This window comes from Mercenaria mercenaria, chromosome 1 (genome assembly GCF_021730395.1).
Source record: "Mercenaria mercenaria strain notata chromosome 1, MADL_Memer_1, whole genome shotgun sequence".
In the NCBI taxonomy this organism is placed as follows: Eukaryota; Metazoa; Mollusca; class Bivalvia; order Venerida; family Veneridae; genus Mercenaria; species Mercenaria mercenaria.
Window position 1 is genome coordinate 18,154,833 of NC_069361.1, and position 16,750 is coordinate 18,171,582.

Sequence of the window (16,750 nt, forward strand, 5' to 3'; positions counted from 1 at the left end):
TTTGGGTTGGAGGGGACGGCCTATCTTTATGTTGATTTCATGGAAAACAATGTCGTGGTCAGATTTACCTAGACAAGGGATTGTTTTAGTACATTGAACTAGGGAAGGGAAGTTAGTGAGGAACAGGTCCAGAATATTCTCATTTCTGGTTGGGATCTTGACCATTTGCTGTAGATTAAAGGAATTTATCCTATCAATGAAGTCCTCATACATTTCCTTGAATCTGCATTTGGACTTGGGGGCCTCAGATGACCAATCTATATCAGGTAGATTGAAGTCACCGAGTAACCAAATTGTACTGTCATGGGGTACTTTAGAAAGGGATGACCATAACTCTGTGAGGGAGTCCTCATCATTTTCGTGGGGCTTATAGTATGTGCCAATGTATATATCCTTGGCCCCTTTGATAGTAATTTTCGCCCAGGACAGGTTGCAGTTGGTTTTCAGTTCAGGTTGTTCTTGAGAAATGAGGTGTTTGGAGATTGCAGTAAGGACACCTCCTCCCTGGCCTGAGGTTCTATCATCCCTGAAAACCTGGAAGTTTAGGTCCTTGGGGAAGATTTCAGAGGTTTGGATATCTGGTTTCAACCAGGTTTCCGTACAAGAGATGATATCTGGTTTGACCTGTTGTATTAATTGATGGAGATCTGGGATTTTATTTTTTATGGACCTACAGTTAATATTAAGAATGGTTATCCTCTCGCTTTTGTCATGTTTGACTTTGGAGGGTTTTTTGACCTTTGTTTTGGGAGTAGAAGTATCTTTTGGGGAGGGTTTGAAATTTGGGGTATCTGAGAGTGACCTAACTGACCGATCTGGTCGGTGACTCGCATCTAAAATGGTAGAACTATAATCTAATTCCTATCAGAAAAAACAAACTTGACGGGCATCATCGCAGTATGTTGGTTCATGTTTATTTCAAGTTTTATGAAATTCTACCTGCTAGTTACTGAGTAATGGCTGCGGACGGACGCATGGACGGACGTGACGGACGGACAACGCCATTTCAATACCCACTCCCGATTTCATCGGCGGGGGATAATAATAGCATTGAAGTATAATTTAGCAGTGTTCGATATTTCATAGATAAATCGTTATACATTAATTGTTAGTTAGCATCGTACAATTTGAAATACATCGTAATATAGAGTACATGGAACAAGTATTTGTTAAGCATCGAGCACTTAGAAATACATCGTTATACAGAGTAAAGAGAACAAGTATTTGTTGAGCACTCGTGCATTTAGAAAACATCGTTATATAGAGTAAAAGAACAAGTATATAGTGAGCATTGTGCATTAAGAAATACATAGTTATATGGAGTAAATGGAATAAGTATTTGTTGATCATATTGCATACAGAAATACATCGTTATAGAGAGTAAATAGAACAAGTATTTGTTGAGCATCGTGCATTTAGAAACATCGTTATATAGAGTAAATAGAACACGTATTTGTTGAGCATCGTGCATTTAGAAATACTTCGTAATATAGAGTAAAAGAACAAGTATCTCTTGAGCATCGTGTATTTAGAAATGCATCGTTATTTAGGGAAAATATAATAAGTATTTGTTGAGCATCGTGCATTTTGAAAACAATTACATATGAAGTAAATAGAACACATTTTTGTTAAGCATCGTGCATTTAGAAATACATCGTTATATAAAGCTAATATAACATTTTTTTTTCTGAGCATCATGGATTAGAAATACATCGTAATATAGAGTAAAAGAACAAGTATTTATTGAGCATTGTGCATTTAGAAATACATAGTTATACATGTATAGAGCTAATATAACAAGTATTTGTTGAGTATCGTGCATCTAGAAATACATTGTTATATAAAGTAAATGGAACAAGTAATAGTTGAGCATCGTACATTTACTGCATGGATCATTAAATAGAGAAAATCTCCCAAGTATTCGTTGAGCATCGTGCATTAACTTCAGAACAATAGCTTCGTTTTGTCTGTGAATATAGTAAAATGATATGTTAGTAATACGAGGGTCCTGCAAAAATGTCTGTCACTAATGGGTTTCCTTAGCTTTATTGCACTTGAATAGTGTGTCCAAATGCTAACGATATCCGTTTATTTCGTGCAAATTGCTGTTCAGACGACTCAGTTATTTCAAAGAGAAATACATGCAGTCATATGCACTGACCAGTTTACTTTTCACATTGTAAAATGGACGAAAAGATTGAAATTCGTAACTATATTAAATGCCGCATTAGGCTTGATACAGACTCAAAGCAGATATTTGATGAATTGTGTGGTATATACTGACCTCAGGTTAATTCCATGCGCTTCGATTTTAGGTGGTTTAAAGCTTTTAAAGCTGGGAAATTATCTGTCGAAGATGACACCCGTTCTGGTAGGTCTAAAACCTTTGTTACCAAAGCAAACATTGCTGCTGTAAAAGCTTTGGTCTAACAGGATGTGCGATTGTCAGTGGAAAATGTAGACAGTTGTACTGGCATATCAGAAGGCAGTAGGCAAACACTTATGAAAAAGGGTTTAGACCTGAGAAAGGTTTGCGCTAACTGGGTACCTCATTTGCTCACGGTGGAGCAAAAGAAACAATGCCTTAAATGTGCCCGGGAACTTTTGAAAATATACAAAGACTGCGATATTCGGGTTATTTCTAACTTGCTAACAGGTGACGAAACCTGGTTGCACATGTTTGAGCCACAGAGAAGGGCGATGGAAGCGAAAAGATAAAAAGCCCCTATACCGGTATTGCCAAGTGAACCATAAGTTCGAAAAAGATGTTTTACGCAATTTTCTTCTATTTCAGTTGTTTAAGTGACTTGCCCATCTGGCCACACAGTCAATGGACGATTCTACAAGAACTCTGTACTGAGGAAAGTGAAACGTTTTACAATAGGAAATGTCCAAGAAAAGGATGATCCGTAGTCTATCTTATACACGACAACGCCTCCTCTCACAAGTGCGATGTTGTTAAGTCTTTTTTTTTGCCTCTGATAGGGCGATAGTTGTAAACCATCGGCATTATGCACTTGACCTGAGTCTCTGTGACCTTTTGTTATTTCCAAGGCTTAAGAAAATGCTTTCTGGAAAGAAATATACGTCCAGAAGTTCTCTTGACAGCGCCATTTATCAGTATCTCAAACAGATACCAAAAGAAGACTATTTATGTGCTTTTCGAGATTTGGTAAAAAATTACAAAAATGTGTTTCGGGGGAATACCTTGAATGTTTCTAATAAAAATAATTTTGATAAAACGTAACACTTAAGAAATACGGCCCCAATAACATAACATTTTGCAGGAACCTCGTACTATCCATGTTTATGACAGTTGATGATATGGTTGATTTTGTTCTTTAATATTCTCATAGAATGCAGGGAGGATTACGATGCAGTGAGCTCGATTCTCGTGCGAAATGCATGAGTGCACTACGCGATAAAAAACATTGTGTCTGAAGTCATTTCGTCCTCCATCACATCATGTGTAGAGAAGTTGGCAGCAACTTGCGAAGAACAGGTCGGTACTAGCACAGACTCCAAGAACGCTTATTACGTGTACTGCCCACCGTTATATACATGAACTGAAATATTGTTAAAAAAAGACGCTAAACCACAAACAAGAAATAAGTCAATATTGTTACACTGAAAAACTTAATTCTCGAAAAAAATACAACTGGTTAAAAACATTTGCGACAACCTATAAAGCGACAAAATACTAGTACTATATCCCAAAATCATATATACGTTTATTCTATCATAAACGAAAACTATGGTGCAATGTTCAAGAATTCATGAAACAAACAAATATGATTGTAGTACTTTTTATATCGCCAGTTACTGACAAAATGTTGCAATCACTGTAATTAGGAATGAAACAAGCATTGACGATAGAAGCAGGTTGTACAATGCTGCCTTAATGTCAATATCACTCTTGATCTCTTGATGATGATAATAGTAGTGTAAAACAATCATTTAAGGTTAAACATTGATATAAAGTTTGTTTATAGCGGCCATTTAGTGTTCAGGACTGTTCACTGAACTTCACGAAAAAGGCATTTAAACACCAGCCTCTAGATATTGCTTGACTATGTCAGGATTTGAACTGTCCTCACATGTCGTGAAATGAACCCATGAGTCGACAAAGACCTGGATAGACACCTTTTGATCCTTAGGACCGTATGCATTGAAAAACTTTGTTAGTAGCTCAACATTGTCATGACCAGCGGCTTGAAATGCATTAATGAAAACATCCTGGGTGATCGATCCTTCACCGCTAAAATCCATAATTCCGAAATCGGTTGAAAATAATTTCTGCATTCGTTCTTTAAACTTATTCTTGTCCGCTTTGAATTCGTCATTATTCATGTCTACAAAAGCCTGTTCAGTTAGAGGTCCAGGTTTACCTCGGAAGTAGTGTTCCTCCATCATTTGTTTCGAAGCGGCGATGACCTCTTTTTTACGTTCGGGACTCAGATTATTGAGATGTACAAAGCGTTCTCTGAAATATAATCAACTGGTTATCTTCACGTAACATAAGTTATTATACATATTCTTATATATTTTATCACTCAAATCGTTTTATTTTCTGAATGAGGAAAGAATTCATTGTACAGATACAACTTGCATACATGTATGTAACCAAGGTCTAACCATAATAGTATCGAGTATGGAAATGCAGTTTCTCGGGATGCTGTTTGTTAGATTTTTCCACAGTGAGTTAAATAAATAAGTATATGTATAATTGAAAAAAGGTACATATTAATAAATTAAGTAACAACTATTTTGATCGTCTTTTAGATTTTATTTACCACTTATTAGAGTCTAAATGATCACTGTTCTATACTACACTCTTTGCGATACATGTTTAAAAGCTTCAACATTTTACATATGTTTCGTTACTGTCAGATGTTACTTTCCTCAGCCTTGGAAAATATATTTTACTTAGAATTCATTTTATTGGAAAGCAAGGATATTTTGTCACGGGTTCAATTATTCTATATAAGTGTCTGGATTACATATGTATAAGAATATATGACATGAAAACATTATACCAAGCGGCATATATAAGAGTTCAGTTTTGTGTCCAGACCAGTTCACTTTAGATCTAGACATCTACTATTTTAAGGTATGCATTGCGCTACAGTCACAAATACCTTTCCTTTTATTTCATTTATTTCTTCGTCGTCGAACAGATATAACTCAACTGATGTTGTTCTTACAATTTGATGGCCAATCGTGCCATCAAGCACTATTATCTATGCATTATTTATTTTCGTTGGGTTTAACGTCGCACCGACACAATTATAGGTCATATGGCGACTTTCCAGCTTTGATGGTGAAGGAAGGCCCCAGGTGCCCCTCCGTGCATTATTTCATCACGAGCGGGCACCTGGGTGGAACCACCGACCTTCCGTAAGCCAGCTGGATGACTTCCTCACTATCTATGCATAAAAATCATTTCAACATAAATGTCTTCCGACATAAAAATAAGATTTGAATGTATAAATTCTTTATTCAAGTTATAATGACCGTCTATAAACCGAAGACTCCTGTAACCGTAAACTTAAGTTGTAGATATCACTGTTAGTAAGAAATTAATAATACATTACTCATCGCCTGTTTCGTCATCTTGAGAAAATTGTCCAGTGTGGTTGACGTCAAAAATCCTGAACCATAGCCTCCATTTATGGACCAAATAATCGTTTGCCATGATGCCTTTTACGCTTTAATCTGAAAACTAGAGAGCTATCACTATATATGATTAATGCCCCAAGGTACCGATTTATTTTATGGGACTAGTGTTTTGAAAGTATTCCAAGCAGATTAGACGATATGAGAAAGTTAAGCAATTTGACTTTTGAATTCCAAGTGTGATTTTGACCTTGGACCTAATGTCTTGGAATGTGTGCTCTGCACATTGTGGGGATGAGGTACTCAGTATACCACGGCTACTAAACGCTAGCGCCACCACCAAATTGTGGTGATAAGGAAAAGAGCTATCGACATTTCCGTGGTGCAGCTATCGCCCGTTTTTACTTGTAAACACATGAGTAAAATTTATATTTTATCTTATATTTTTATTGATAGAACTTTTTTCGAAAATCGGAGAATGTAGTTCCGTGTAACGAAACTTTAACTACAAGTTGGCGGTAATTTCATTAAAATATTATGCAAATAGTGGTGCCAGGAGCTTTTCTCCCGAATCTGACAGTGGCATATTTTCATATCGGCCAGTATTCGAACAGAATGGACACACTGTAAGAACATACCTCACATGCAAATGGTGTAGAAATGAATTACACGTATTCCCATACACCAAAGAATTAAGAAAAACACAGTAAAAAGTTAAAACACGACTATTTTTTAAAGTAATGGCGCTATACAGTAGTTGTGGCGCTGTTGTTTATGATTAGTGGCTAATATATTCAATTTTAATATATGAAAATGTATGTCTGCAAGCCACGGAAATTTCTAAAAAAATCGATGTTATCAGCCTATCCCACACTATACCCAAAATACGTTACTCAAAAAAAAAAAAAAAAAAAATACATGTAGTAACCTCTACATGATCGCAAAATAATCTACATGTATAACATTATGGAATGTTTCATAAAGGTAAATAAACTATAATCGTGTTTTTCTTTCTTTAATAACATAATTCCTTGCAGGAAAATTATCAGTTAGAGAATATTAGTGTTTGTTTTGTTCCGGATGCGTCAGCAGTTCGTATTATTGAATGCCTTAACAACGCCACCACTAATGTATAGCGCCATCACTAGAGTTATAGCGCCACCACTTTTAAAAATCCTGGTAAATTTCTTCTAACCCGAAATTCTATTATTCATGGTGTGTGCGTATATAATTATTTATCATTTCTACACAATTTGCATGCACAGGAATGTTCTTACAGTGTGCCTATTCATCGGAATGGTGTTCGAATACTGGCCGATATGAAAATGTGCCACTGTCAGATTCGGGAGAAAAGCTCCTGACACCACAATTTGCATATTATTTTAATGAAATTATCGCCAACCTGTAGTAAAAGTGTTGTTACACGGAACTACATTCTCCGATTTTCGAAAAAAGGTCTATCAATAAAAATATAAGATAAAATATAAATTTTACTCACGTGTTTACAAGTAGAAACGGGCGGTAGCTGTACCACGGAAATGTCGATAGCTCTTTTCATTATCACCACAATTTGGTGGTGGCGCTAGCGTTTAGTAGCCGTGTATACAGTTGATAATAATTCTATGAAAATGTTCCCAGCGGTTTAAAAGATATGTAGCGGATGCGAATAATGAACGGATGGACGGACATATGCGACTCCAATGTAGCCCTATATACTTTGTATATGTGGGTATAATAAACAAACACAGACAATTAGATCTGTATTAATCAAAAAGAGCTCTTGGGTTATAGCTCTAAGCCTGCACAGTTAATTGTTTCATTATGATATAAGAGAAATGGCATCTTGAATGTGCAAATTACATAACTTAACTGTTGTATTCACATTTGTATAAATGAAAAACGTTTTCGATGAATTGAGTACAATAATTGTGAAGTTTTGTTGAAATTTTAACAAATGTAAAATATACATACCTGTCCTTAAGAATGAGAACCTTGATATGAGATAATATTTCACAAACACTTATCTCAAATGAACTTGATACAGTGTCTTACTTTTCGATTAAAGGAGAATGTGTGATTAAACGAGTTCACGTTTTAATAGGTGAACAAGTGTCAGTTACTGAGTTAATATTATGGTATTAAACTACACATTAGGTTATTTCTTAAAGATTTATTTCTTTTATTTTCCCATCAGCACTAGTTGTCTCAGTGTCGGTTGACACTTTCATATTTCAATTTTAAATTGTTTTACTTTCATAGATACCATTAAAACATTTTTTTTTTCATTTGAAATAGATGGCAAATAGTGAAAAAGAAGAACAGTTTTTTTCTATGCATGTTGCTGTTTGTTTTTATGCCTGCTCATATGTAAAATGAGATATTGATTTTGTTATTACTATCTGGCTATGCTCCTAAATATTAAAATAAAACATTCTGTTAACTCCTATGCGTTTTTAATTTCAGCCTGTCCAACATAAAAACATAATTGAAAACTAATGAGTTATCTCAGTGTGTTGTACGAACTATTTCGGCCTAGTATGTGACCAGCCAACCAACATTTCTTAGCCCAGTATTACATGATTTCCTGGATGAATACTTTTTGCGGGCTTATGGGATTGGGCATCTCGGCGCTACTGCTATTCTGCATATTTCGGCCAAACTTCATACGGAGCCTAATGATCCTTTTCCTTGGAAATGTTAGGTTTGTTGATATTTAGTAGAGTACACAGCAAGGCATTTTATTCGGAACTCAAATCGTTTGTCGTGGAACTAATAAATGTGATATACTAGAAATATAAACATAATACAGCCAATATATGAGCCGCACCATGAGAAAACCAACATACTGGCAAGGCGTCCAGCATGGATCCAGACCAGCATGCGCATCCGCGCAGTCTGGTCAGGATCCATGCTGTTCGCTTTCAAAACCTATTGCAATTTGAGAAACCGTTAGCGAACAGCATGGATCCTGACCAGACTGCGCGGATGCGCAGGCTGGTCTGGATCCATGCTGGTCGCAAACGCACTATGTTGGTTTTCTCATGGCGCGGCTCAAATATAATATTTTTGTAATAGTTATGAGACGCCTATAACGTGTCATAATTAATACCAAAGCCTCAAGGATCTATGTTGAGAGAAATGTAGCACGAATCTAAGCACATATTAACGACTTTTGATTATATTGTTCTATATGGGTAAGTTATTTTTTTTTATTACAAATTAACTGGTATATAATTACATTATTTTAAAATCTTATTCTTCTCTATAAAAATAATAAAAACCGTTAACATCGACTTGATTCGTACTTGGATGATTCGTTACAAAAATTATTAATTATCTAAATTGATATTTTAAAGCGACGTCATTTAGATAGATTCATTTATCTGGAGTGATTCTAAAGGTAAAAGAATTGTTTCTTTTATTTTCTATTCAAACTTATCTTTTTATCTAAATTTTCATTACCGTGGACAAAACAACAAAAACTTGTTGTGTTTCACGGTAGTAAATTTGACTGATAACTTAAACTATTTTATCAGTACCACTCATCTGCTCGAAGATTGGAGAAACAGTACAAAACAATAGGAAAAGATGTCGGCTAAAATGTCAAGAGTATAATATACGCTTGTGTCTTTCAGAACGTTGCAGTAGCGTAGATTTCGTTTTAAGGATAAGACCTTTATAACTTAGTGTAAATGATGATGGTTAAAAGACACGCTCGTTTGTTCATGTTAGCTGTAATTATACCAGTCATAGTTAGCAAGTCCATTGCTTCTCCGTGGCCACGATGGAATCAGAAAGGACCTTATGACGGGGAGAACGAAGAAAAGCCAGTTTGGAAGCCTCAGACGGACCCACGTGTTCCCTGGAGACCTTTGATACACAGACCTACAGGTAGACCATGGTGGAAACAATGGAGAGCAGAAAAAGAAGGCGACGGTGATAGGGTCGACACCCCATTTGTTCATCCGCTTCCAGGGACTTATTTCAAAAGAGAAACAGACTGGTATTCAAGGGACATAGCCAGGTAAGTTCGCAATTGATTTTATTGAATTATAGGGGTTTGGTTTCTTCTTTGTTTAACTCTCACTTTACCACTTTACGTCACCTAGCCCGTTCATCTGTTGGCGCTCTGGTCGTGAGATGTGAGCATACAATGCATCAAAGTTTGAATCGAACAAATATATTACGTCTATTAAACAAAATTCTGAAACAACGACACGAACTATGAAATCAAGCAAAAGGATAAACGAATTATCTACTTTCTGTTTATGATATCATATACATATTCAAAGTTTAGCACATGTTAGCAATTCCTACAGCAAAGTTTACAAATTTTACAGATGAGAAAAATACAAAATAACATGTGTCCGTAAATGTAATTATGTTGACACTCTTATAGTAAATACCAAAATGTGTGTGGTCATCGGCATAAAAATAAAAGTATCTTCTTAAGCGTTTAATACCTTGCGAAAAATGATGGTTTTAATAGCAAGCTTATAGCAAATTGTGTCCTAAAATTCCCTGCTAGCCGAAACGGGACATTATACGTTATAAGTACGTTGATTAGCGTATTAAACCTGAAAGATTAAAACACGAAAGTTTAAATTCGATGTATTTTCACCACAATACTACATTTTTTAATGAAACTTTAGTAGAGATAGCTCTTAACCATTTAAACACGTTCGGCATATTTTCAATAATATTGACACATTTAAAGCAAGTTTCGCCAGCTTCACATTTTTTTGAGATTGAAGTCTACGTAAATGTTTCAAACTTAGGATGTGAACGGTATCAAGTCAGGGTGATGTTATCAATACTTTTATTCAGTAATGCTTAAAATTAAAAATATGTATGTATGTATGTATGTATGTATGTATGTATGTAAGTATGTAATTCTAAAGACATTGATCTTTATTTCAGTGACAAAGAAGCAGAGATTGATGAACCCCAGAGATATCCGATTGAACGGGAGTCTGATCAGCAGGCTTAGGGGTAAAGACAAACTAAAAGACGAAAAAGGAAGAGAACTAAACAGCCGTTTTTAATGTTATTTAAAATAATAAAGAGTAATATTGTTAAGTAAAAGCATATCTTTGTGGAATGTAAATATCAGTACAAGTGCATCTATCTTCATTTTATTCATTTTTTTTTTGTATTTTCCGCATTTTCTGCGTTAAAATGATCTGTATTTGTTATGATGTAACCTTGGTTGACAATTTTTGCTTATTAAAACCTCGTCTTAAACAATAAGAAAGACTTTTTTCTTCTATCTAAGACTGGAATAAAATTTACTAAAAATATTACAAGGAACTGAAACGCAGCAACAGCCTTATCAATTATGCCTGCACGTTTCCTCAAAATTTAATACTCCTACTACCAAAAAGTCAACCCGTCGTTAGCAGGTATCAGATGACACACACTACTATTATTTTCATGTAGGCAATGCATTTAAACGTGTGCAAAAGAATCTTGACAAATAAACCCTAGTTTAATGTTTTACATGTATGGTGGATTTATCTACTCTTTATATAAGTCTCATCCATATTCATTCAAGTTAAACTTACATTACAAGATATGCACAATGTACAAGGCCATTCCAAACTAAATTACAAGATACCATTATAAACACAGATAAAATTATCATAGACAAATCATTATCACAGAAGCTCTCATATTCTACACAATATATTCACATACTTGCAGATAAAACTGAGAGTAAATACTAATTCCGAATACCAAAACCTAATTAAAAAACAACAACAACAGTGAAAAGACACTGTTCTTTGAAAGTTCTTATGCACCAAACTTACGAAATGGTCTCAAATCACTGGTCAAGCTCAGTTAGGTTGAGGATGACTTGATTAGCAGTTACTTCTCAGGTATAGTAAGAAATACTACACATAATAATAATGCATAGAATCAGTATTTACACAAGTAAATCTGTCTCCTTTGTAGAATTAAAAAAAAGACAGGTTTTGGCTAAAAGAAGCAAAATCAGTATTTACACAAGTAAATCTGTCTCCTATGTAGAATTAAAAGAAAAAACAGGTTTTGGCTAAACTTCATTGTATTTCACAGCCTGAGTAGGCATTATATTAACCTCAACGAACAGAAAATGATCCAGAGCGGCCTTCGTCCGTCTTCATTATACACATTACATACTTAGTATGAGAAAATATTTGTGTAAAACGTCGATCTTTTTTTTCTTTTATCGATGTTGGATGCAATGATAGCCTAAATTATCCTTCATCACATGCTTTCAGCTAAATTAAAAACAAATTGGAACTATCAGTTGTACAGCCACACATTAGATTCAATGGTCGAGTTTCGGCAGTTAGAATCATAAAAGCCCCATTCACACTGTTAGCTATTAAGGGCGAGATATTACAACGTTTTTAATACTTCAAGTTGGTAAAACGGCAATATATGTAAAAGCATTTTATATGACAGTGCTATACACGTAACGATGTTTTCTCTAGACATGTTGTTTTGGACTCTTCAAAACAAACGTACGGTTTCGATGTAGTAGCATAGTAAAACGTACTAAAACGTGCACAAAACGTACTAAATTAAACCTGACTACTACGTATTATCTAAGCAAGTTTAATACGCGGCCTGTCGGATGTCAGGCCGGGCAGCCTGTGGAAACCTAGGTAAAACTTAGCAATTTGTAGTGGCGGGTAATGTAGAAATACCGGACTCTGATACATGACAGTGTGAATGGGACTTTATAGGCATTGGTAGCACTCGCTCGCCTTACGTACTTTCAGAGTTGTTCCCTCTGCACTCATGTACATTCAAATTCCGGTGTTATCATGTATTAACAGTCTATTGGACAACAAGCTGTTTGTTTGTAGTGACTCTGATATCAGATATAATATCTATCAGAAGCATTCAGGTTAATTATCATTTATAGGACTAATAAATACAAGTATCGCATGTATTGGCTCCGTTATATGATTCATGAAAAAGGTCAAATTAACTCCCCAAATCTGTTTAACTTCTGCTCTGCAATGTATATCTGTACCTTGTACCAAAGTGATGATTTTTTATTAATCAAAGACATATTTTTACAAGATAAGTTATAGGAACAGTTTGTCTTTCCCAGTACAGCATATATGCGACATAAACTGGCCGATGTATTCTTTCACCCGAAATGATCTAAATTAAAAGTCGCCATATGACCTATCATGTGTCGGTGAGACGTTAAATCCAACAAAAAAATCTAAATTAATGCTAACACAATGGATTCCCAGTGGATTCACGCGATTGCTAAATTTTTTGATTCGTTCAGGACGAATTTACATAGAAAATAGTTCTCCCGTTAAAGCAATAAAATGTTTTGACACTGGTAACGAAACTGGTATGTCCGTGTTGTTTCTAGTCATTTTACCATACTTTCTGAACAAGCAACGCTGGTCAGATCATTGATCTTTATTAAATTAAATATTTTCATGGATGGAGAAAAATGCGAAATCCAAACACCATCAATTTATCCAATTTGTTTTATCTGTTCACACATAATTTACAGGTATATAAACAGGTGATATTATAGGTTGACTCTTATCTCCCTATATAAATCAATAGAGTTAGTGTAGTGTTGCATTCAACAATCGATGTGTACTGGTTTACCTGGCTAGCTGTGGTCAGCAATGCATGCACAAACAACATTTTAAATTAAATTTACATGGGGTTGTCTTTTTGTGTCTAATGCAATAACCAGGAACAAATTCGACAAAAATTCCGAAAGGTTTTATAGTATACATATTGTACTTCAAAAAGAACTAAATTCTGTCTTTGTAATATGTGTTATAATGGAGTTTGACTGCCTGTAAGATTTCAATATTTTGGGGTTCTACCGGTCTAAAAGAGACTCAAACATTTTACAAGCGGTGTATGTACTATAGATCATCATATGCTTCTATGTTGATGATAATTTGACCAACTGTTAAGGCTTTAGTGCAATTCTCAAGAGAAAAATACTAGGCCTGAAAATATGAACTGCTGTTGAGTTGTGACTGTGGTGATGCCTTAAAAACAGGAAAATAAAATTCTAAGAGTTGTGTAACGATTAATCGTCAAAAGGCCTTCGAGTGACTATTCACTTTTAGGAACAATGATAGTGATATGAAATCGGGCACTGCCTATCCGGCAGAAATGCCCATTGCAACACTTTCCGCGTAAATGGAGTGCTTTCCACATTTTTCAATAAGCGGGTTTCATTAGGACATTTTATTCCATTTACTGATAAAGTTGTATTTGTTAAATATCTTTATTAATTAACCAATTAAATGAAACCAAACCTCATAGGATTTTGACTGATAAATCTAATTAATTAATCTTATTGTTCAATCAATAACCAACGGCAATACGGTAACAACTACAACAAAACGGCTCTTAAGTAGGAAATATCCACAAGCCAAACGGTAGATAGGTTTTACTTTGACATATTTTTGTATATTCACTACAGATGTAAAACTGAACTTTTATGGTACAAAATGGTTGAAATTTAAAGCGGAATAGTACCTTCTCACAATCGACAGTAAATTGAAAACTAATCAACATGGACATTTCAAAATTTTAATAAACTTTTATAACCACCACTGGAATTGTAAATAAAATATAAATGATATAATCATATTAGAGAAGAGAAAATGAAGGAAAGCTGTTGTCACGAAAAAGAAATAACATTAAGGGCATTTGGTTGAAAGAGAATAAGAACAGATTATCTTTACAATGTTTGAACAATAAACTACAAAAGTAGGAGTTAAAAAGATGCTTTACTCGTCCTTAAATGACATCAATTTTGGACACATAGTTTTTTGGGCAAAATTTCACCAATAGCATGCCCAACTTTACCTTATGGACTTCCTGTTAAATATCTTATTGAAACGAGATCCTTTCTCTTTGTTTGTTTTTTCGGAGCATTTCCTTGTTCTGCTGTCATGTAAACAAAACAGTACACAATTATATCAAACATCTAAGGCATGTCTACATACCAATCCTGTCAGTTAGATCAACCGTCAAAATAGCTGACTTAAGGACGTATGCTAGAATTTGCTGCGAACATTTTCCCAATAACAGAATTTCTTCAAACTTTGGATATTGAAGGACAATCATATAAGAAACAAAAAAAATGCAATAAAAATCATAGGTCACCGGTATCGAAAAAGAGTGGTCTCGCCGCCTGAATTGTTTTATGATCACATGGATATTAGGATGGATAGATTGCTTGTTGACTCAGTAGATGGTTTTTGGGTGGCAAACAGCAGCCGTTTTGATCTGAATCAAATGCAAGTAACCAATGACACATATAATATAAAATATTTTTGGGAACAGAAGGCAGATTAGATGGTCATCACAATTACTACATAACACTTTTGTCTTATCAACTACGATATTCATAGTGATTACACGGTTGAACTGGTGGCCACCTTCAATAAGGATCCAGCCAGGTCCTTACACAAACTGAATAATGAATAATGATTTAAAACAAATGGTTTACAAAAATCTCCATAATCACTTTTTCATGGAAGATATTAACTTTGAAGAAGACATGTGAACAGTTTTGCTTGGGGGTTGCTTCGGATTCGGGCCGGATAGGCAAGGAGCGTTGCGCGCGCGTAAAGGCCTTAACTTGCCATTAATTCTTCGCAAGGGAATTTATCTGGTATTGTTTCCGGGGAGTTCATCGTTACCTATGCCACGTGACTTCAGTTTGCAAATCAAACTACTTGATAACGCATTATAGATAATTTATCAAAATGGAAGATTTATGCAACACTCTGCCTGATTGGACGAGAGCGTCAATTTCTTTCACTCTGTTGATTGTGCTACGCTGACTGAAATGTAGACAAAGCGTTTATCCTAAACGTCGCTGTTCACAGTTTTTAAGCTAACTTTGGCTCAGTATATTTAGCAAGAATATTGATATATCTCAAAATGATAAGTAAGTTTAATAAATATGATAAAAACCTGTTCAAATACCAACATATATCAAATTAAAGAAAGAGCTGAATACGGTCTGCTTATCACATGAATAAGGGTGTGATAAGAGTCTTTTATGTAGAGAAGTGCTTTTTAAAAGATTTTCCTTGTTACAATTGTCGTCTGTATATGAAAAGGTTTCTTGCTTTTGTGACTTATTCAGATTGCATATTAAAATGAGTACTTGTTTGCTTTGATATATTTGTTATAAATTATTTAACTGATGTATTATATATGAATATTTTTCTTTAGTATGATAAAAAAAACTATGCAAATATTGAACTCAGTTGAAATCTGTTTTATTATATATATGCTATATAATGACTGAATCTCATTACACTGAAATGAAGGAACGCTGCATACAGTTTATCTATGTGATATGACTACGGTCAAACTTTGCTTATGAAACAGAAATATTAAAATAATTACAATTGTATGTTTTGCTTGACCTTCACTTTTTTATAGGTGTGACGTCATTGTCCAAAGATTCATGAATAGCGAATATGCATTTGTTAAAGCGGGATCAGTTGGCCTATTTTAGAAATAAATAAAAATAATAAATAAAAAAATCCTTTAAATGATTTTTTCTCATGTATTCTAACAAACTTGATTTGTAGCAACTTTATTAGGCCCGCAGCCAACTTTGTTCAGCTGGGACATTTGACCCCTTTTAGGGGCTACTAGAGCTAAAACTAGAAATGCCTTTATACAGCGTCTCGTGAACAGCTTGGTGGATCTTTGTCATACTTGGTCTGGAGCATCATTATAAGGTCCTCTTCCAAATTTATTTATATAGGAACTTGGGTCCTATTAGGGACCACTATAGCTAAAAGCAGATATGCCTTTCTTCGCATTAACCACTAAAATGTAATGGATTTTTATCAAACTCGATGTGTAACAATATCGTAAGGTCTCCTGCTATTTTGTTACAAATGGGGATAGGGACCAATTTAGCTAAAAATATAAACACGTTTAATGACCTCTTCTCATGAACCGCTTCATGAATCTTCATCAAACTACTGCTGTAATTATTCGTCTATGGATAAACGAAACAAAATTGCAACCCTACGAAACCTTTGCGAAAAATTAAAAGAGAACCATTTAAATTGTTAAAGTGCGGTGTTTAGTTTTGCAATTTGAAAAATGT

General features: G+C 34.7%; 2 protein-coding genes across 2 annotated transcripts; one reads left to right on the forward strand and one right to left on the reverse strand.

The window, feature by feature from the left end:
- Positions 1 to 3,853: 3,853 nt before the first annotated feature.
- On the reverse strand, positions 3,854 to 7,707 carry LOC123545762 (sarcoplasmic calcium-binding protein-like). The gene is made up of 3 exons (XM_045332072.2): positions 7,588 to 7,707; positions 5,595 to 5,722; positions 3,854 to 4,483 (listed from the first exon to the last, which is right to left on the reverse strand). The coding sequence occupies exons 2-3, from the start codon at positions 5,693 to 5,695 to the stop codon at positions 4,042 to 4,044; spliced, it is 543 nt and encodes a 180-aa protein (XP_045188007.2). The 5' UTR covers positions 5,696 to 5,722; positions 7,588 to 7,707; the 3' UTR covers positions 3,854 to 4,041.
- Positions 7,708 to 9,213: 1,506 nt separating this feature from the next.
- LOC123545761 (uncharacterized) lies at positions 9,214 to 10,870 on the forward strand. Its single transcript, XM_045332071.2, has 2 exons — positions 9,214 to 9,640; positions 10,537 to 10,870. The coding sequence occupies exons 1-2, from the start codon at positions 9,309 to 9,311 to the stop codon at positions 10,604 to 10,606; spliced, it is 402 nt and encodes a 133-aa protein (XP_045188006.2). The 5' UTR covers positions 9,214 to 9,308; the 3' UTR covers positions 10,607 to 10,870.
- The last annotated feature ends 5,880 nt before the right edge of the window (positions 10,871 to 16,750 follow it).

Coding starts and splice junctions, on each gene's coding strand:
- LOC123545762 (XM_045332072.2), bottom strand. CDS start 5,695: ATGGCAAACGATTATTTGGTCCATAAATGGAGGCTATGGTTCAGGATT. Junction 4,484..5,594: donor GATGACGAAACAGGCGATGA/GTAATGTATTAT, acceptor ATTATATTTCAG/AGAACGCTTTGTACATCTCA.
- LOC123545761 (XM_045332071.2), top strand. CDS start 9,309: ATGATGATGGTTAAAAGACACGCTCGTTTGTTCATGTTAGCTGTAATT. Junction 9,641..10,536: donor TATTCAAGGGACATAGCCAG/GTAAGTTCGCAA, acceptor TCTTTATTTCAG/TGACAAAGAAGCAGAGATTG.